Source organism: Choloepus didactylus, chromosome 15 (genome assembly GCF_015220235.1).
Source record: "Choloepus didactylus isolate mChoDid1 chromosome 15, mChoDid1.pri, whole genome shotgun sequence".
In the NCBI taxonomy this organism is placed as follows: Eukaryota; Metazoa; Chordata; class Mammalia; order Pilosa; family Megalonychidae; genus Choloepus; species Choloepus didactylus.
In genome coordinates this window covers 31,698,058-31,718,730 of record NC_051321.1, presented here as the reverse complement: position 1 = coordinate 31,718,730, position 20,673 = coordinate 31,698,058, and the positions used below count along the sequence as shown (strand labels likewise).

General features: G+C 52.4%; 1 protein-coding gene across 5 annotated transcripts; it reads right to left on the bottom strand.

The window, feature by feature from the left end:
- Positions 1-937: 937 nt before the first annotated feature.
- Positions 938-19,478, bottom strand: KCNIP2 (potassium voltage-gated channel interacting protein 2). 5 transcript variants are annotated; one of them, XM_037805000.1, is made up of 10 exons: positions 19,124-19,478; positions 5,757-5,852; positions 4,813-4,911; positions 4,053-4,177; positions 3,591-3,660; positions 3,391-3,461; positions 3,157-3,264; positions 2,860-2,964; positions 2,661-2,723; positions 938-2,378 (listed from the first exon to the last, which is right to left on the bottom strand). In XM_037805000.1, the coding sequence occupies exons 1-10, from the start codon at positions 19,194-19,196 to the stop codon at positions 2,331-2,333; spliced, it is 858 nt and encodes a 285-aa protein (XP_037660928.1). In that variant the 5' UTR covers positions 19,197-19,478; the 3' UTR covers positions 938-2,330. The 5 variants fall into 5 exon arrangements, with proteins under 5 accessions (XP_037660928.1, XP_037660924.1, XP_037660925.1 ...); XM_037804996.1 differs by having other exon boundaries at positions 4,813-4,866; XM_037804997.1 differs by lacking the exon at positions 4,813-4,911 and having other exon boundaries at positions 2,299-2,378.
- Positions 19,479-20,673: the final 1,195 nt, after the last annotated feature.

Here is a 20,673-nt window from a genome sequence, read left to right as displayed (position 1 = left end):
AGGGATGCATGAACTCCTAAAATTATATGGAAAATCTTGGAATTGTTTTTCCTGGACAGTGGGACCACAGCTTCCATCACATACTTAAAAGGAGTCATGACCCAGAGAAATATAAGGACCCAGAACAGATGGTTCTGTGGTGATGTGAGCAGGGAACACAAATGACAAAACAATGGGCTCTGGAAGTAAGTTTTTCCTTCTTGGACCCCATACTCCACCCTTGACTTTGGCAATGTGTACAGAAGGGTAGGAGAGGGCATGCTCCTCCTCCTGTAGATGGTAAAGCTTAGTCACTACATAATGGTGTCCCAGAGAAAGAATGGGAGGAACCTACTTTTGGTGGGAAGAAAGATTCCCACCCTATACAGGACATCTCTGACACTCTTTGTGCAACCAACCCCATGATTACCTGCCCTGTGTCCCACCCATCTAATCCTTCCATCATTCCTTGTAGGGGTATGGACACAAATGCAGAGCCATACTGGAGACAAGACATTCTGTCTAATGTTTCTAAAGTGAGAAGTTTACACAAAGGAACTTTCATTAGAAACTAAAGGGAACCCTCCTCAAAAGAAAGCACCTTGAGATTAAGTAATTTGTGGAGTAGAAATTCTTGATCCAGCTTATAAAAATGTCTTGCCAAAAGGCAACTTGCTTGGCATAGTTTTCAGAACATCCGTGTCCTGTCCTTTCCTCCCTTGTCTCCTCTCAGGATGTGAAACAAAGATACTCTAATTTGAGTGGGAGGGAAATTCACATGGAGGCCTCTCTGAGGTCAGGTGGGTTTCCAACCTTTCCAGAAACTGCCACAGTATGACCGAACCATGATTCCCCTGGAGAGAGAGAGGTACTTCCCTGAGGAAGCTGAGATGCCTGAGTCAGGGGTTGTGCAGTATATCTGGGATAGGAAGGACAAAAAGGCAGAGACAGCAGCCCATGCATAGCCATTGTGGGTTTTATTGGATCCAGAATATTTATTTTATAAAATATACAGAAGAGCCAAAAATGCAAAGCAGTCAAAGTTATTCTGATGGGAAAGGGGCTTCCTGGGGGCCCTTCCCCTCAGACCCTGACTGGCTAGGAGGGGGTGCTGAATGGGACAAGCAGGTATATGAGGAAGTGACAGGATGGCAAGGGTGCTGACAGGTGGGTCTTGGGTCCTATGGTCCTTGCCCTCTAGGTGTGCTCAGGGGCATCTCTGGGTAGATTGGGTAGGGCAAGAGGGGACCCTAAGTGGGAAATGAGGTGGCTATGTGAGGGGCTGCGGTGGAGCCTGGGTTGATCGAAGATTCTAATAAATGCCCCCATACCTGGGTTCCTTCTAAGGCAGTCACTTGGGGGGAGTAATGGGACCCCAAATTCAGGAAGTCCCTGACTCACTTGATTCCTCCATGTCTAGACTAGTGGCAAATGAAAACTCAAATCAGAGCCACCAAAATGGGTGATGAGAAGAGAGGGTAGGCTGAAATGTTGGCAGGCATCAACTAGGATATTTCCCCACTCAAATTCCCCTGCTCCCTCCACCACCGTACAAGCAGAAAGGAGGGAGAAAAAAGAACTCCAGAGATGAGCCAGACATCTGGATAAGCCAGACATCGGGATTCTCGGTTCTCCTATTCTGAGGAAGGCATGGAAAATTTCTGGTGTACTTTTAAAAAGAAAGGGTCTTTTGAGGAGCCTGGAAACTCATATTCTGATGCCCCTGGGTAACAGGCCTGTGTAATATGGGTCCATGACCTGGCATGCCAAGCTATCACTGACAATCTGTCCAGGCCTTTCTGCCTTCACCTCCAGCCCCTCCTGGGACCCAAGCCTGGGCTTAGGCCCAAGACTCCACCCTCTACATTCTTGTCCCCCTCCCACAGAGCTCTCAAAGGCTGGTCTAAAAGGCCAACCAATGCCAAGGATAGAGCATTCTCTCTGAGGGAGTTTTGGGGGAAATGTTTGTGAGATCAGGGACGGGGAGAGCACCATAGCAGGAGACATTCTGTCTAGTGTGGTTTCTAGAGTGGGGGGTGGAATCTGTGGGGACCACTTAATTCCTACAGCAAGGGCACCCTTAGCATATGGGTGTCAGACAGGAAAGAGGTGGGAGCTTTGGAGAGTTCTGGACACTGGGGAGCACCCCCCACCCAAGATGCACTCTGCCCATTCCCTGACTCCCTCAGCTCCAGGAATCTGGACTACTGAATCCCCAGACTGTTGGAATCCTACAGCCTCCAGGGCAGGGCTGAGATGGGGACAGACCTGGGAAGAGAAGGGTGAAGTCCACTTGGACTAGGGGTAGAGCATGGTCCCCCCAGGACACATTGACCCTCTCTCTTGGGGAACTAGATGACATTGTCAAAGAGCTGCATGGACTTCATGATGTTCTCGTCCTACAGCCATGGCATTAGGAAGGCAGATTGGAAAGAGAAAGAGAACTTGTCAGAGACAGAGAGGGAGACATCAGCTCAGATATGGGTACATGCAGAGAGGAGGGAGACACCCAGGAAGACCTGAGGTGGAGTAGGGGGCAGGCATCCCCCAGTTGGGATAGAACAGGATTGGAGTGGTGGGTGGGTTTGGGAGGTGGGACTCCGCTGAAAGGAGCCTGTCTCTATATCACTGAATCAGGCCCGGAGCCCAGACCAGGGCAGTATGGAGGGCAGGGTCTATACCTTTTGACAAGACTCAATGAACTCCTCAATGGTCACCACGCCATCCTTGTTCCTGTCCATTTTCTTCAGAGGGTGGTCAGGCAGCAACAGTAGAAGGGTTGGCAAGGGACAGGCAGGCAGAACTCAGGTAAGTTCCCTGCTGAGACCTTGTCTCCTTCCCTTCATTCCGGGGTCCCCCAGCCTACCCAGTCCCAGGTACCTGGAAGAAGTTCTCCACATGTTCCCTTGGGGCCTCCTCCCGGAGTGCAGGATACGTGTACTTGCCCATCATGTCATAGATGGATTTCATGATGTCAAGCATTTCCTGTTAGGCCAAGAGAGAAGAGGATCCCTCTTCAGAGCCTCCAGCTTTCAAATCGGGAGGCTTGGGGTATAGGCTGGGGCATACTTCACCTATTGCTGGTCATGCATGTGTGGGTCGTGTTTCCTATCTCAAGGGCCCTCTGGACTCTGCCACCTACAGATACATGTCCCCAGCCCTTCAGTATCCTCGTACCTCCTTGGTGATGCAGCCATCCTTGTTGAGGTCATAGAGGTTGAAGGCCCAGTTCAGCCTGTCATCTATGGTTCCTCGAAGAATCACCGACAAACCAGCCACAAAATCCTGCGGAGGGGGGTGGGGCGTGTATCTTCAGATATCCTTTACCTAACCCTTTTCTACGTTTGGCCTGCAGATCTTGACCCTGAAGTCCCAGAAAATAGGCTTCCCTGGCCCTCCTTTCCAGCTCACCTCAAAACTGACTGAACCATCATGGTTGGTGTCAAAGGCATTGAAGAGAAAAGTGGCATAGGTGCTGGAATCTGTGGGGTGAGTATAGAGAGGTAACCTTGGCTTCCTGTCAGGAAACCCAAACCCCCTCTTATCACCTTGGCATTCCCACCCCCTCCAGAACCCACCCAGCTTTCTCCCTTCTAGCCTTGGCTCCTCACCTCCTTGAGGAAAGAACTGGGAGTAAATCTGCTTGAAGTTCTCCTCATTGACAATTCCACTGGGACATTCCTAGGGGAGTGGGAAGGACCAAGCTGAGGACAGAGACAAAACCGTTTTCTGCTCACCCCCCACCCTCCTCGCTCAGAGACTCTCAGGGAGAGTGAAAATGACCTCCAAGTTGCTCACCAAGTAGCTCTTGCAAAGGGAGGAAGGGCTTCTCCCCAGTGCACAAATAAGGAACCACCGAACTAAACCGCCAGTCTACAGGCGGGCCTCTTTACTGGCCCCGCCCCCTTCAGAACAGGCCCCGCCCCAGAATCGCCGCCTAGAAGTTGGGTCTTGGCTTCCCTTACTTCCTCCTAACCCCTCCACGATACAGACAAACATTTCTGGGAAGTTCAGGATAGGACCCGTCCCTAGTGCTCCACCCCTCATGCAGTCCGGCTTCTCCTTGCACTCACGTTCTTGAAGCCCCGGTACAGGACCTGCAGCTCCTTGCGCGTGAACTTGGTTTGCTCCTGCAGCTGCTCCAGACCCTCGGGTCGGTGACACACGGTGGACAGTTCAAAGTCATCCTCCACGCTGTCTGGGGGTGGGGATGGTGGGGAGGGAGACAGCCGCGCCTCAGGCCCGGCCTCCACGCCCCCTCCTCAAAATCACCGACCCATCCATCCCCCCAGTCTCCAACGCCGGAGACCAGCCTGCCTGTTCCTTGGACCCCGAGCCAAGGATATCGAGGAAAGGAGAGAAGGGGTTGGTCAGCTCCGAGGTCTATCAGCGGACCCGGACCAACGCCAGGCCTGGCCGCAGAGTCAGGAGTCCGACTCAGCGCTCGCCTTAGGCCCTTGATCCCTGGCCGGAGGGGAAGGCCTCCTGCCCCATCTTCGTCCCAGAAAGCGAGGAGCGGGAAAAGCGGCCTTGAGATGGGGCGTCTGAGAGTCGGAACTTTGGGACTTCGCTGCCCTGCTCAGATCCGCCCATCCCTAGCCATGCCGGGCTCAGAGCCCCTGCCCCCCAGCCAAGCCCGGTCTATCCCAGCCATGCCACGCCCAGCTCCAGCCAAGCCCCGCCCACACCCCGCCTCCGCGCCCGCTAAGCCTGAGCGAGGGCTTCAGCCCCGGCCCCTTCTCAGCCCAGCCCGGCCCTCAGCAGCCACCCCCAGGCAAGTGCCCGGACCCCGCGCTCCTCAAGCCCCCCGCCCCCACCAGGAGAGAGAGTCACCTGGGTCCAGCGGGCGGGGTCTGTGGGGGCGGAGGGAGGCTGGGGCGGCTAATGCTGCAGGGAGCGAACTGTCACCGAGAAAGCAGAAGACCCGGCCAACTGCAGACACACACCTCGTCCCTCACACACACAGCAAATCTCACACACCTACGTGTTACAATGCACATACCCCAGCCCCGCGCTCAAAGGCACGCGTAACCAGCACAGGCATTACCGAAACGGATCCCACGCACACATGCTTGAGGGATTCCCGTCCCTACTTTTTCCGAATCTGTGTGGGACCCGGCAGAATCAAACACAACGACACGCTCAAATGACTACCACAATGGGCCTGTATAGCTTGCGAAATGCAGTATGAGCCTATGAAGTGGGCCAGGTCCAGCTGAGGAAATTGAGTCGAAGACACAAAGCAAGGTCACTCAACTCGAAGTCACTCGGCTGGTGGTCACATTGGGACTAGAAAACCCAAGTATCCTGGGGTCTGGGGAAAGGCGAGCTCCGTCCTCTACACCTGCTTCCATCCTGCCGAGGTAAGGGCTACATACGTCTGGAGGCCCCGGGCATACCCAGTGGCGGGGCAGCCACACAAAGAGTCGCAGACACTAGCGCAGCTAAGTCACTCACAGACCCTCACAGCCGCCGGGTCCCGTCCCCGCCACACTGGCCACACCCACCCACAAGCTCGGGCCTCCGCCTGCACACTAGCCACGCCTAAACCCTCGGGTCCAGCCCGCTTCTCAGACACTCGGGCCCTGCCCGGCCAAAGGACCGCGCCCACACACGTGGGCTTCACCCGCGCACAGTAGCTACGCCCTCGGGCCTGGCCAGCTCCTCCCACCCCGCCTCCGCCACACGGGTCACACCCACACAGACGCTCCGGGTCACACCGGCCACACCCCCAAGCATTCGGGTCCCGCCCCCGGAAGCACAGGAGAGGCACTTGCTTTCACTGACTGAGGGCAGGGCTTGGGGCCCGCAGCAGGGCAGCAGCTTGAGGAACCGCTGCTTCAGCGCTTTTTTAGTGGGCCCTGGAGGGTGGCCTGGGAAGAAAGAAGACCCCAGGAAGGCATATTAACCCCCACTCTCCCTCCGTCCCCTGTCCCCTCCCCGCCAGTCACAATCCAGCCCCTGTTGGGTGGGGGTGGGGATGAGTGGGATGTAGCTGGGGCCGGGTGTTTGGGGAGCTCAGCGGGTCTCACGGGCAGGGGAAATCGGCTCCATCATCTTGCGTAAGGGGACTGGGACGCAGCCCGGGGATAGCGAGGCGGCCAGAGGGGAAGGAGCAGTGGCCTCAGTGTCTCTGTTGATGCAGTGCCCTTGGCTCCAGTGCCAAGGTTGGACCTTTCAGGGTGATGTCCAACCCAGGCCAGCGACAGCCCAGGTACAAACAACTGTTTCTCTTTCTCACACACGTGTACACACACACACACACACACACAGTGATAGGTGTGTATAGTGATAGAATATAGAATGATAAATTAGAGTGATGTATGCCATATAGTGACAACTTGATACCCAGTAACTCACTCCCTGGGTGGACTCAGCAGGCCCAAACACACACACACACACACACACACACACACACACACACACACACTTTGACTAGCACTCTTTACCACAAACATATAAATGTGACCCAAGTAAAACATGACATATACACATGGCATGCTCAAATCACACAAGAACACACAATGACCTTGGAACATTGTGCACAGTGTGTTAAGGATACTATGACACATATACCATGACTTCCTAACATTATGACACATATACCAAGGTCACCGTGACAATTACCCATACCATATTTTAACCTAGGTGCCATGGCACCCAGATATCCTCAGAGTCCACATTTGTCCCCAGCACACCCACTTTCCATTCCTATAACCCCTCATTCCAAGGGACCCAGAATCTTCCTGGTGATGGAACAGGGTTTGATCAGCTAACTCATCCACCCTAAAAATGTGGTCCTTCCCAATATTTCCCAGTATGGCTTGCTCTTTGAAGGCAAAATGACAGTAATTTGAGACAATGACAGACTGTGGAGATGAATATTTCGGTGTAGTATGGGGGCTATCCAGGATCCATAGATCACAGCTCTCCTCTGCCCCATCCAAATGTAAGTGCATGTCCTTATACATGTCCTGCCTACAGCTCTCCGTGCACCCTTCTGTGTATGGTGTGTGTGTGTCTGTGTGTCTGTCACCCGGTTGCACCTACCTCCAGACTCAAAGACTGAAGCCCACAGCACCTGACATATGGGCTGAAGGTGGTCTCAGCTGCTTCCAGGAGGGGCCCAACTTTGATTCTAGGTAACTTCCCCACCCCAGCCCCCATGCAGGCCCCGCCCTGCCAAGCCAGGCTCTGCCTTCTGGACTAAGCCCTGTTGCCTGGTGGTTAACGGTTAACTATGTGGAAGTCACTGCCTCCTCCCTCTCTCCAACACTTCCCCTCACCCCTGGGAGGTGAAGAGGTGGGAGGGAGGCCACCAGCCCTGCAGGGGATCGATGGCAGCCTGGCCCTTGGCCCAGGGCTCCATTAGCCCAGACTTTGGTTTCCTGAAGCCGGATTGGGGGCCGGCTCCTCCACCTCTCTTCCCCCCACCCCCTGCATGTCCCTAGGCCTGTCTCCTCTTGGCTCCTTGGAAGTTGGGAAGAGAAAGGGGCTGCCTTCAGCTGACAGGATGCCTGTGTTTCTCTGATGCCCCTCTCTCCACCAAATAGTCACAAGGGAATGGGATGGCAAGATAGAGACCAAGTGACTTCATCTTAAGATTGTATCAGAATAAGCTCAACCCGGCTTTCTCAGTTTATCTAGTTCCAACTCCCTGCTCCCCACTTCACCCCAATAAATGCAGCAGAGGGGAGAGGATGGGCTAGGAGTTTTCTGTTCTCACAGAACCACAGATCAGGCAATTCCTGGACCTTCCTCCAACTTCCTCCAGCTCTCTCCACATCTTTTCCACTTCTCCTAGGTGTCTACCCTGCATCGTTTCTGTCATGGTTCTTGCCATCTTCCTATCCCTGGTGGAACAGGGGGAGAGCCATGCTCTGGAGCTGCACAGTTCTAGGTGGGAAGGGGAGGGGGACGCCAAAACTTCTGGGAAGGCAGAATGTGTTCCCCCCTCCACCTCTAGTATCACTCTCCAGAGGTGACTTTGGGGTGGGGTGAGAATTTATTTCCCATTCCCTGTGTTTAGGCCCTGGAGATCATTCTGCCCTTGGGTACTGAGAGGAGCTGGGAGAGGTGAGGGGGCTTGGGAAGCAGGGTCCCTGATGTACTCTACTCCCCCACTCCCCACCCCCATTCCAGGGTTCCCACTTCTGTTCCTCCATCCCAAGCCTTGATTATGGGGCTGGTACATCCTCAGGGAGCTCTGGGAACAGCCACACACATAATCCCATACCCAAAGAGGCCCACACCACCCCCCTCAGGTATGGTCGCATCCACCATATCACACAGCCACATACACCCTGTCACTTTGACACATGCAGTCACATCCCTGTCACCGGGTCACACAATTTGTCCTCTCTCACACACTTGAACACAGGCACACCCCTTGTATCTCTCACACTGGGCCCCCACACATCATGTAACCTACACCTGCATGCATGGAGGTGTAGACAGTCATACACATCTTCAGAGCCTTTGTAGCTCTCTGGTGTTCTCAGGACCCCTGGAACTTCCCTCCTCTCTTCCAAACACCCCTGCCTGCCTCCAGACCTCTTCTCATGTCCCCCAGATTCCTCTCACCTGCTCTTCTCCACACCCCAGTCCCCTCACCTGGGACCTCTTATAAACTCCCCAAACACCTTGTCCTCCAGCCTCCTCATCACCTCCCCCGGGGTTCCCTCCTCACCACTCCCAGATGGATATCTTGTCTTCCAAGCACCCCTCCTCCCTCCACCCAGATGCCCCACCCCACCTCTCTAGGGCTCACCTCTTCCCCAGCTTTGAAGGTGGCGTAGCCCCTTCCCCAGTGCTGCAGGCGGCAGCTGTCCCTCCAGTCAGCAGCCCAGACACTCCCAAACACCTGGGTTACCTTCCAAGGAGACTGGCTCAAAGAGGCCAAACTGTTCCAGGACCTTGACAAAAAGAGCGAGGACCACGAGCACTGCGACCATCTCCAGCCCTTCCAGGTTCATGGTGGGCCCAGGGCATGGCCCCCGTGGGCTGAGGCTCAGAGGCCCGCTTGCCCACCTCACACGGTCATCCCCTCAGGCTCCCCAGCCAGAGTAGGACCGCTGGCAGCCTCCCTCCTCCTCTCCCTCAGCAGCTCTCCTCCCTCTCGCCTCTCACCCCGCCTCTGCCCCACGCGCCTTCCAGCCACAGCCACTGCCTCTGCCTCTTCACAGGATCACTTCAGCCTTTGGACCAGCACTTCCTAGGGAACCTTTGGCGCAAGGATGTGGGCCAGGCAGGAGGAGGCACGCGGTGACCTGCCCCTCTCTCCTAGAGAACAGCTTCCCTCAGACATCTAGTGGCTATTCTGTGCAAGGGGAAGGGGCAGAGGGAGGCACTGCACTTAGGGAGAAAGCAGAGGAAGGCAGTGTGTATGTGTGTGAGAAACTATAATCTGCATATGTATAATCAGAATAGTTTATGGGTTCACACATAAGAAGAGTGTGTCTCTGAGAGTGTCTACATGTGATTGTGCACATAGCTATCAGCTGTTAGGTGTGCATTTTCTGTATGGTTATGCGTTTCTACTCTTGTGTGTATGGGTATGTAACCTGGGTGTCTATGGTGTGAGTGTGTTTGAGGGTGTGATTGTTTCTGAGTGTGTGTGGGGTATGCGGTGACTGTGTTTTGGTAAGGTTGTGGGGTGTGGGCCTGAGGATCGGTAGGTCTGGGTGTGTTGTATAATTAGGAGTGTGGGTCTATGAGTGTGTATTTATAGCAGCATGGAATTGCCTATTGCTGTGTTAGAGAATAGAAGCGGGGGAAGCAGTGACCTCTCTTGTCTGGAGGACACCACCACCATCGATTGTGGTTGCCATGGAGACTGGGAGGTGGGAAGCACTCTCTTCCCGCAGGCCACAGATAAGGAAACTGAGGCCCAAGGGAGGGGGGACAGAAAGAGGGCTGCTTAGTCGCATCAGACCCTCTAGGGAGGGCACTTACTGAGCTTCCTTTGGGCCCAGCAGACTCAAGCTGCTTGGGAGAGAGCGGGTACTGTGCTCTTCCCCTCCCCCTGGCTGGGACCTCACCCAGGAACTGCCAAAGCCCTGACTGCTCCTTGGGGACAGCTATCTTTAACTGATAGCTGATGGAGAAGCCCAAGGCAGGAGGGAAATCTGAACCAGCCCCCTGGAGCATTCCTGGAGCCCCTCCCCCTTCCTCCCTGCTCCTTCTGGGTGGCAGTGAGCAGGGAGGAGGGGCTGGAGTGGGGGAGGCCTGCCGAGCCAGTGAGCCCCAGGGGCCCCTGCATTAATTGTGTTAATAATGCTTACCACTACTACCACTGTGGGCTAATGTTGATTTTGATTAAGCTCTCACTTTGGGCTAGATAGTGTGCTCTGTGCTTACAGACGTTATTGCATTGATTTTTCACAATAAACCTATGAAGGTAGTACTATTATCCCCATATTACACATGGTGAAACTAAGGTAAAGGGAGATGAAGCAAATCCCAAGATCAGTAAGTGTCAGAGCTTCAATTTTAACCCAGTCTGACTCTGAGCGCTAAGCCACCACATGACACACTACCTCCTTTCTTAGAAAGCTTGCCCACCCAGGAGGCCCAGTTTAGAGGGGTTGAGCCCAGAGGGCACCCTCCTTCCTGTCCAGCTCTGAGATGAAGACTTCTTGCCCTCTATTGTGGGGTCGGCATGGGTCTGGTCCCTACAGCTCCAGTTGAGTTCACTGATCTGCAGTTCTGCATGGCCACCACTGGGGGTCAGGTGTCCACCTCACAGCATATGTATACCCCAGCTCTGAAGGACAACTTCCAGGGAAAGTGTGGAAGACAGGAAGGGAAGAAGGCTATGCCTTAGGCAGGCTTGGTCCTCTGCTTGCCCTACTCTAACGCCACAAGAAAAAGTTAGTTCAGCAACTGGGTTGGGTTTCTCACATCTTGGAGGTTACCGGTTTACAGAAGAAACCAGCAAATATCTCCCTATGGCTGTTCAAATTCCAGACCTGGCATTTGACGCTCTTCCCTCTATCCTCATCAACAGATCCCCTTTTTTCAGCCAGTTTGTCCTCCTTGCTGTCCCCCAAACACATCACACTCAGTTCTATCTCTGATTTTTCTCTGCTAGTCGCTCTGCTGCGAATGTCCTCCCTTCTGCTTTCTCTCCTACAATTCTTACTATTCTTCAGAGAGAGCTTAAATGCCTCCTTCCCTTCAGAGCTTCCAGCTCTCAGTGGTCTCCTAGTTCCCGGATTCCTACTGAACTCATTGTCTGGTCCTCAAACTCAGCACCTTTGATGGTTTGGAGCTGTATGTACCCCAGACAACCATGTTCTTAAACTTGATCCATTTCTTTGGGTGTGAAACCATTGTAAATAGGATTTTTTTTGATGAGATTCCTTCAGTTAAGGTGTGGCCCATCTCAGTCAGGATGGGTCTTGATCCTATTACTGGAGTCTTTTATAAGTGGAATGAAATTCACAGAGAGAGAGAAAGCCACAGAAAGCAAGAAGCTGAAGGTCAATGGATCGAGTAGAGAAGGGAGAGGCCAAGAGAGGCTGCCATGTGCATTGCCATGTGACCGAGGGGCCCAGGACCAAGAATTACCAGCAGCCAGCCTCAAAATGCTGATCTTGGGGAAGAAAGCATCGCCTTGATAACTCCTTGATTTGGACTTTTCTTTGCCTTGAAACCATGAGCTAATAAATTCCCATTGTTTAATCCAACCCATTGCATGGTATTTGCTTGAGCAGCTAAGGAAATAAAACAGCACCAAATTTTTGTAATGTTATTGGTGGAAACAGTAAAAGGAGGCAGTGTAGCATGGTGGGTGATAGCATGGGCCTAGGAGAGGGAGTGGGGCAGTCTTCCTAGGTTCAAATCCCAGTGTTGCCATCTGCAACTAACTGCATGTTCTTAACCTCTATGTGCCGCAGTTTCCTACCTTGAATGGTTGTTGGGAGGAGTAAATGAATATATGAAAAGTTCTTAGAATAATGCTTGGCAGAGTAAATGCTGAATAAATGTTTGATACCATTAATAGTAATATAATACCACCACCACCACCACCCCATTTCTATAGCTTTTAGCAATTCACAAAGCACTTCCACAAACATTATTATCATGGCTTCTCATGACAACCCTATGATGTGGGCAGAGTGAATAGGATTGTGTCCATTTCATTGATAAGGTACACAAGGCAGAGGTAAAGGGACTTCCTCAGGGCCACCCAGAGGGGATGGTGCAGAGATCAGAGATTTGAACCCAGATCTTCTCTCTGGGTCAGTCCTGTCTCTTCAACTAGATTCCAAGCTCCTGGAAGGCAAAAATGTAAAACAAACAAACAAAACAAAAACAAAAACAAAAACAAACAATTTCACCTCTCGGTATTTACCCAGAGGACCTGAAAGCAGTGACATGAACAGATATCTGCACACCGATGTTCATAGCAGCATTGTTCACAATTGCCAAGAAATGGAAACAACCTAAATGTCCTACATCAGATGAGTGGATAAACAAAATGTGAGACATACATACGATGGAATACTACATAACAGTGAGAAGGAACGAGGTTGTGAAGCATATGACAACATGGATGAATCTTGAGGATATAATGTTGAGTGAAATAAGGCAGACACAACAGGAGAAACATTGTACGTTACCATTAATGTGAACTCTTATTGTAGAATATAGGGGACTTAAAGATAGATAGCAGTTAGTGAAGGGGAAATGATAATCTAATAAGAACAGATAAGATATTGAGAGTAATCTTAATGATATGGGAATGTTCAGGAATGATTATGGTTTGTTAATTTTTTTAAGGTATGGTAGGGAGCATATAGGAAGCAATGAGTTATTTCAGGACATTTGTTTTTCCTGTTTCTTTGTTTTATTTTATCTGGAAATGTTTTTATTTTTATTTATTTATTTTTTTGATAAATAAAGTTAATAATAAAAAAAATTGGGCCTACACAAATTGAATGCCAGGCTCTGAGCTAGTGCCTGTGGAACAAAGGTGAACCAAATATGGTTCTGGCTCCCACTGCTGGGCACAGAGAGACAGATAACTGAGAGAAATGTGCTATAAGGCATCTATTCATTCAACAAAAATTTGTTGTGTGCTTACTGTGTGCTAGGAATTGTTCTAGATAGGCCATGAAATGAGCAACAGTAAAAGCCTGACATGAAGTTCTAACTGGGAGGCCAGGGAAAACCTGATGGAGAGGATACCTTTTGAGCTAGAACTGAAAGTATGGCTAAAACTTTAACAGTCTGTCTGAATAAAAGGATCAACATTTATCAAGTACATTTCATGTCCTGGATATTTTATATGCATTATCTTAGTTCTCACAATAAACCTGAGAAGTAGGGTCAATTATCCCTGTTTTTAGCTGACTTGGTCAGACTGAGGAGTATTATACCCATTTTGCAGATGAAGGGATTGAGGTTCAGAGAAGGGATTTTCCTAAGATAACAAACACAGGTGATAAAAGGTGGATCAAGACTTGAATCAGAGCCCATGTTCTGCCCACTTCCTCAGTCTGTCTCTTCAAGGAAAGTATAATGTGTGGGGGGTGTCAAGCAGTCCTGGGTGACTGTAGTGTAGTTTGTGTTGGAAGAGCCCAAAGAGATCAATTTCCATGGAGACTTAATGCCAAGCCAAGCTGTTTAGATTGAATGAGGCACCACAGCAATACCTCCCTGCTCCCTGTTGCTGATTTATAGATGGACAAGTTGACAAACTTGCAGCCAGTTGCCCTGTCCCTGGTCTCTCTTCTTCCCTCTCACTCCCACCCTCAACTTTCGGAGACCTTGACCCAGCCTCACAGGGACTTAAGGTGCTAAGTCAACCAAGCCTCTGGTGGGAGTATCTGTCAGAAGTGAAAGAAAAAATTGTTTTTCAGGTTCTCCTTTCTCCCCACTCAGAGACCTTTCATGTGCCAGGGTCCTATGGGAAACTTGCCCAGATCTATCCTACCCAAGCACCCCTGTGCCACTGGACTTAGCTCTCCACCCAAAAGAGTAAAGTCCTAATGGAAGCACTTCAGGCATAGTGTGGACCCAAGGGAAAGCTCTCTTGGGGCATTAGGTGGGCCTTCTCCAAGTCCCTCAAATCTTACCACAGAGATACTCCTGTCATTCAGTCCTTTCCTTCCACAGTTCAAACCCAGGAATAATAATGCCTTGGTGGGGGCGGGGTGGACACACACTCTATGCAACTGCCCCACCTTCCCCAGCCTGCCTTTACTCCACCACTGTTCCCCAGCCAGTGAAGACCACAAAGCCCTTCTCTCAGTCCCCCAGCCCCATTCCATCCCCAATCAGGCCAGAAGCCACTGCAGCCCCTAGCTGCATCAGGTGATTAATGATTTCCCTAGACGATGGGGCTATTTTGGGGCCTGGAAGTCACGCTGGCCATGAGTGAGAGCTGGCCCTGCCTGGCTCCAATCATCTGTCACAGGAGACAGGCTCAAGCAGGGGGCTTAGGGGATACATGCTTCCCAAGAGAGTTTCAGCATGGCTATGGTTTTAGCCCCGTCTCCCGTCCTTTTGGGGGGCACATGGCAAGAAGAGGCCACAGACCCAGACTATACCCCAGGAGCTCAAGCTTCAAGCGGAAATCCATGGGGACAGCCAGAGAACTACAAATCTCAGAATGCCATTGGGCCAGGCTGTTTTGGCTTCCTTGAGGTCAGGTGTGTGTGTGTGGAGGGTGAATTTGGGTTCTGTGGACCCAGCCCAAGAAGCCTGGAGGGGACCTGAGTGGAGGTGTGCACAAATCTCAGCAGCACCATAATATTATACCCACTATGCACATGTCATAATTTCCACAAATTCCATACCATGATACAACCTTGTAAAGGCTACACAAGGAACTTAGTGTGACTCAGGAACCCCCAACCCAACCCTAAGGCACAGAACTCAGTGTCATAGAATTCTATGAATATGCAACCCCAGGGATACCCAGCCTTAGTGATTACAATTCCAGTGATGCACAATTCAGTAACTGTACAACCCATTAATACAGACTTCCAGAAATCAGTGACATACAATCTTTATGCCACACAAATCTATCCATCCCATCATCCATGGACTCACTAACTGAATTCAGGATGGTCCAGTTCCATCTCAGATTCTTTTCCTGACATTGACCTGGGTCTTCTTAAGATCCCCTTAACTTAAGCAATGCAGTAAAGGGATGTGCCTTCTCCAGTTCTGCTGCGAGCTTTCCTCCTTTCATACCTGTGAAGGGCCCTGTCCCTTTCTTTTCATCTGCTTGAGGGCCCCTCCTCTGCCATCAGTGAGAAGCCCTGCCCTCTCCTCCACCATTGTGAAGGACCATGCCTCCTTTCTTTTTCTCTTTGAAGAGCCCTATCTCTTCCCCTTCCTTTGTGAGGGGTCTTGCCCCTTATACTCTTTACTTTGAGGGATTCTGCTCTCTCCTTATCTCTGTGAGGGGCCCTTCCCTTCCCCATCTCTATAAGGCTCCTATCCCACTTCGCCCACTTTTTGAGAGGTCCTGACCCTCCCTCTGTTCCTACCTGGCGACAAGGACCCAGTCACCAGCTGGTAGAGGGATCGCGCTGCCTGCCCCAGCGGGCTCCGGCACCTGCGGGGGCATCGGTTCATGGTTCTGCCTTGAATACTGCAGCCAAGCACCGCCCCCAAGGCCCGGGGCCGTCGGGTCTCCGCCCCCACCAGAGTGGGCCCTGCGTGGGAGGTGCGTGAGGGCCGGAGTGATAGCACCAGGATCTCAGGCTCTCTTCCCCACCTCCCTCTATCCTTTGCTGCCTGCACGAGAACACAACCTAGCCCCATCATCTGAAGCATCCGCTTCCAAAGTTCCTAGACTGGGGCAGGGCAGCGGAGGGTGGCGCGGACTCTCCTCATAGCCTTCTCTGGGAACGTTTTCTGAATCTCTGACGCGGTAGGGGAAAGGGGGCAGACAGGGGATTTGGAAAAGGAGCTGGAGGAGGAGTGTACCTTGGCTTTTACTGTTCTTTAACCCCTCCTTTTCCGCTCCCCCGACCCTCATTTTTGCCTAGAGATGTGAAGGGGTAAGAGGAAGTAGTTGTCATGGCAACCCTCAACACTTTCATATTTCCTGGACCAATGGGAAAGAGAACACGAGAAGGGAGAAGGAAGAGGTCGTGTATTGGGATAGCCAAGAAGAAGCGGCGGGAATGTGCCCTTACTGGTCTCAGTTTCCTGGCTCCAAATTTCTTTCTCTCTTAACTGTTTTTGTTCGTCTCTCGCTGTCCTGCGGGTTCACAGACTCGACCATCATATGTTGGCTGCCATTCAAAATGCAACAAGGAGAAGTCCCCCACTCTCAATCCCCACCTCGACCTCTTTTCTGGGCTCATCTTTATCAGGTTAGACCCAAAGTAAACCTTTTCAGGACCCTCTGTCTTCACACACCTGGGAAAGATTTTGGGAGAGAGAGTATACAGTCCCACTACCCCGCCTGGAATACTATATGCCTAGCTGAAAACCCTGCATTTTCTAGGCGAGAGTCACCTTCAAACTCAGTTCAAATCTTGTCCACTTGACTTGGCGGCAGTCCTTGTCCAGAATCAGCTCCCCACGCATTACTCCTCTCTGGGCCACACGGTGGCGCCCCAGGCCTGGGAACGATACTGAACACTAGAGGGACAGGACTTCGCCGATTTCCGACACAGGGACTGGAGATCTGGCCAGCTCCCTCCCATCTTCTCCTGTCCTTTTTCTGCTTCCGAATAGGGCAAGGAGGATGCAAATCGCTACCTTTTTCTTCCCTGCCGCACTGCTAAACGGCCCCGCCGGGATGGGAAAACCAGAGGGACTATATGGGGGCGGGGTGGGGCTCGGATCTCTACCCCCCCCTTTCAAAAAAAAAGCCTCTCCCAGCTATTTTGAGACTGGGGTAGGAGTGGGGGAGGGAAGCGGTTGGCTGGACCCAAGATGCCAGGGATACACCTTAGTGCCCCTCCCTGTCAGCCTGACAAGCCGGGAAGACGCAAGCTGGAGACCATCTCCATCCCGGTCCCAGGAATCCCGTCTGTACAAGGCGGGAAAGGAGAGGAGCCTTGGAACTCAGAACGTCCGGACGCGCCTCCACCGGGCGCGCGCTTCAGCACCGAGGACAACGACTCCCATTCAGGCTTCCGCTAAGGCGTTCTCCGCACTGCGAGCCACGGACCAAACCAATCTTGGAGCTTCTCAAAACCGTTTGTCCCCTGCCTTCAAGAAGAGAGCCTCCACCAGCCCTATTTCTGATTTCCTAGTTGTGCATGGAGCTATCAACAGCGAGAATGCTGATGACCTGGACCACGATTCTTGACGCTTGTCAACATTTGACCCTTCTTTTTTCCTTGGATGGTAGGCAGGAAGGCAGGCAGGCAGGAAGTAGTATTCCCCATTTTACAGAAGAGAAAAGTGAGGCACAGAGAGGAAAAGTCACACAGAACTGGTACGTTCCCATTCCTGACTCCAGAGGCAGTGCATCTTTCAATACACATGCTCCCCCACCCTCACCCAATCTGATTCAAATAGCCTAGTGGGGAGGCTATTCAGGAAGCAAACACTGACTAATGAGGTGCTAATGAGGGCCCTCAGGGCCCTCACTACTTTCAAGGATCCTGAGCTGGTGGTGGGAACAGAATTCATAGCAGAGCTGGATAGCTGGACCTTTGGATCTCATTCAGGTCTGAGGCACTGTGGTACGGACTCTTCCCAATCTGAGACCTGCCCGAGGGGCAGGGTTCCCCCTTCTGGGGGTCTTGGCATAGCGATTGCTGTAGGATCAGTGACTGGGGAGACACTTAGGTCTCAAGGCACCACATCCTAGTCCTCCACCCCACTGCCCTCAGGAAGGACAAGGCTCATGCTCGTCACCCAACCCCAGCTGCAGGGAGGACAGGCTCCCTTCTCTCAGTCTCTGTTGGAGTTCTTGGGCAGGATGCACAGTGAGAGAGACACAAATATAAACGTACCTGGTAATATACATAAGGCGACACATTCACTGACACAAACACATGGAACATGCACATGCACAGAGGTACAGGTCTCACGTGTCTCACCACTGTGGGAGAGTATGCCTGGCCAGAAAAAGTGGTTTGGGAGCATACAAGAAGAAGCCACAAGGCACCCCCAAGGTCTGGAGCTTTTATCTCTGGGTCTGGTGAGGAGGAAAGAGGATGTGTTTCCCTAGGGTTTGGGTGAAGTTGGGGGTTGAAGGAGTTTCAGTTTTAAGGATTTCTCTGTAATTTTAGGGGGCTGACCCAGAACTAACCAGAGCCTCCCCACAGGGGCCAGGTTTTGGGACCATAGGATGTTCCTGGGAGCCAGGATGGGGAGCTGAACACTACAGATGCCTCCTGGGGACCACCAGGGCTATTTTTGGGAAACTTGGGAAAGCCTGGGGTGCACTTAAGATAACCACCCACACCAGGAAGCCAGAGAGGCAGCAAGGGTAAAACACATGGTGGACATTTACAGATCTCCACTGCAGACATCACCACAAGTAAGTACACAATCAGCATCAAACACCAATATAATCTGCATAGTGTCACAATCACAAAATACAACAAAATCCGTTAACAAATGCTCAGCCCAGAAGGTTCATAGTCAAAAGTCTTACAATGAGACATACCACCATAAAGTCAAGCCCTGACACATTCTGGTAGTCACATGCCACTTCATACAGGATCACACACTTAAAAGCACATAGCTGCACAAACAAGAGAGACACATGGTCAAAACAACCTAATCTCTACAATCAGGGTCCTACATAACCTCACTCAAACATCTGACAAGACACACGTTCAACTGGTCACATGCAATCAAGCTGGCCCTGGCTGTCACCAAGCCCAGGGCACATGGCAACCAGCTGGGGGAGGTGCACACACACACACATACAAAAGATGACAGGCACTCACATACTTAACACCTCCCACTCCAGACACCCTCCAGTCCTGTGTCACACACGCCCACACCTGCTGCCTTGCCCCACCTGCCTCCCCTCCCCAATGTGGGACCCAAGGCTTGAACCCCTGTGGCCTGTCACCCAAACTCGCCTGGAGCGTGCCTGAGGATGGGGCAGAGTGTGGGCGCGGGGCGGGCGAGGGTCAGAGAGGCGTAAGGGTCTGGGGGATTTGGAATCCAACCTCCCTCCCGGGACCCCCGTCCACTGACTCACCCGTGAGCTGGTCGTAGGAGCCGTCCAGGTCTCGGGAATCGGACAAACTCTCCTTGCGGCCCTGGCCCCGCATGGCCCCCGGCGCCCCCCTCCCGTCCCGCCTGGGAGGGGGCGCCGGGTGCCCCGGGCCGGGCGCTCACACGGCGCCCCCTGGCGGTGTAGAGCGCTGTCGGGGCTGGGGCCGAGAGTGTCAGGGCTGGGGCTTAGACTGAGGCCGGCGCCAAGGGTCTAGGGCCCACCCGGCAATCTGGAGCAAGAGCGGAATGTTTGGGCAGCAGGTAACAGCAGAGCGAGAGCCCGAGCCAAAGCCGAGCCGAGCGCGGAGCCGGAGCCGAGCCGCCTCTCTCCTCCCGCCCCCTCCCCGCGGCTGTCACCGCCGCCCCCCTTCGGCGCTGCCGGGATTGGCTCCCCCTACCCCCGCTTCCCCTCCCTTTGCTGCTCGGGGGAGGTACCCGGGGAAGGAGTGAGCTGGAAGTGCGGGGACGGGGACTAGTTCTCCAGCAACACTTTGCCCTAGACCCGAGGCCCAAGGGGCTTGGGAGCGGGGGAGGGAACGTGGCCAGAAAGCCATATCAACAGACCCCCACACCCATTTCTCAGGCACTCCTCCTTCCACGGCCAGAGCTGTTGTGGCCAGGTCAGAGACTAGCCTCTGAGTTCCCTGCTCGTCTGTCACCATTTCCATCTCTGTTTTCCCAGCTGTTCCTCCTCCCCGAAGCCGGTCCCATGCTAGAATGGGGATAGGGGTGTAGAGGAGAAGTTAACCCAGCCTCTAATACAGGCTTAATCTCAGACCACTGTATTATGAGGTTTTCTCTTCTCCCCTCAAGTTCCAGAAGGACCCCAACTCTCAGGATTTTAGGACCCTGTCTCTGGCCCCATTTACTCTAAGTGCCTTCTTCCCTGATTTGACCTGCCCTGATCAACTGGGAAGGCAGAAGAGTGAACCAGGTCAGCTTCTCAAGACTTTCTTGCTCTTTTGTTTTCTTTCCTTTCTTTCAACTTTCCTGCCATTCTCTCATCTATCACCTGCCCTGTCCTAGATTCCTTCTGTTTTCTAGTAAGTTTGGGGGAGCAACTAAAGAGTTGTGGAATCCAAGTGAGGAAACAGAATGGGAAAGAAATAACTTGCTTTGAGGCCCCCTTCCTTTAAGACTAGCTCCTCTTCTGAAGCCAGGCCTAGCAGGGAGCTGGGCTACCTCAGACACTAAGTAACGGAATGGCTACAGCATAAGTGAGTCTCAGTTGTCTTGACTTACCCCAGGATGATTCCTGGGCTCCTAGCCCAAGGCACCCCAACCCAGCATACAGCTGGGGCAGGGGCTGTATCTGGTGGGTCTGGGTGATTTGGTGGCAATATCCCAGCTAACCCTGCCTGTCCAACAGCTTCTCTGGAGAGTGACATGCTGAGACCAAAAGCTTCAGCTAAAGTGAACCCAGCACATTTACTCTCTTCAATTGGATTCAATTTTCAACCTTTGATTCAATTAACCCAGCAGGAATTGTGGAGGGAGTTCAGGCATGAAAGGGACAAGCAGCTGAAGAGAGGA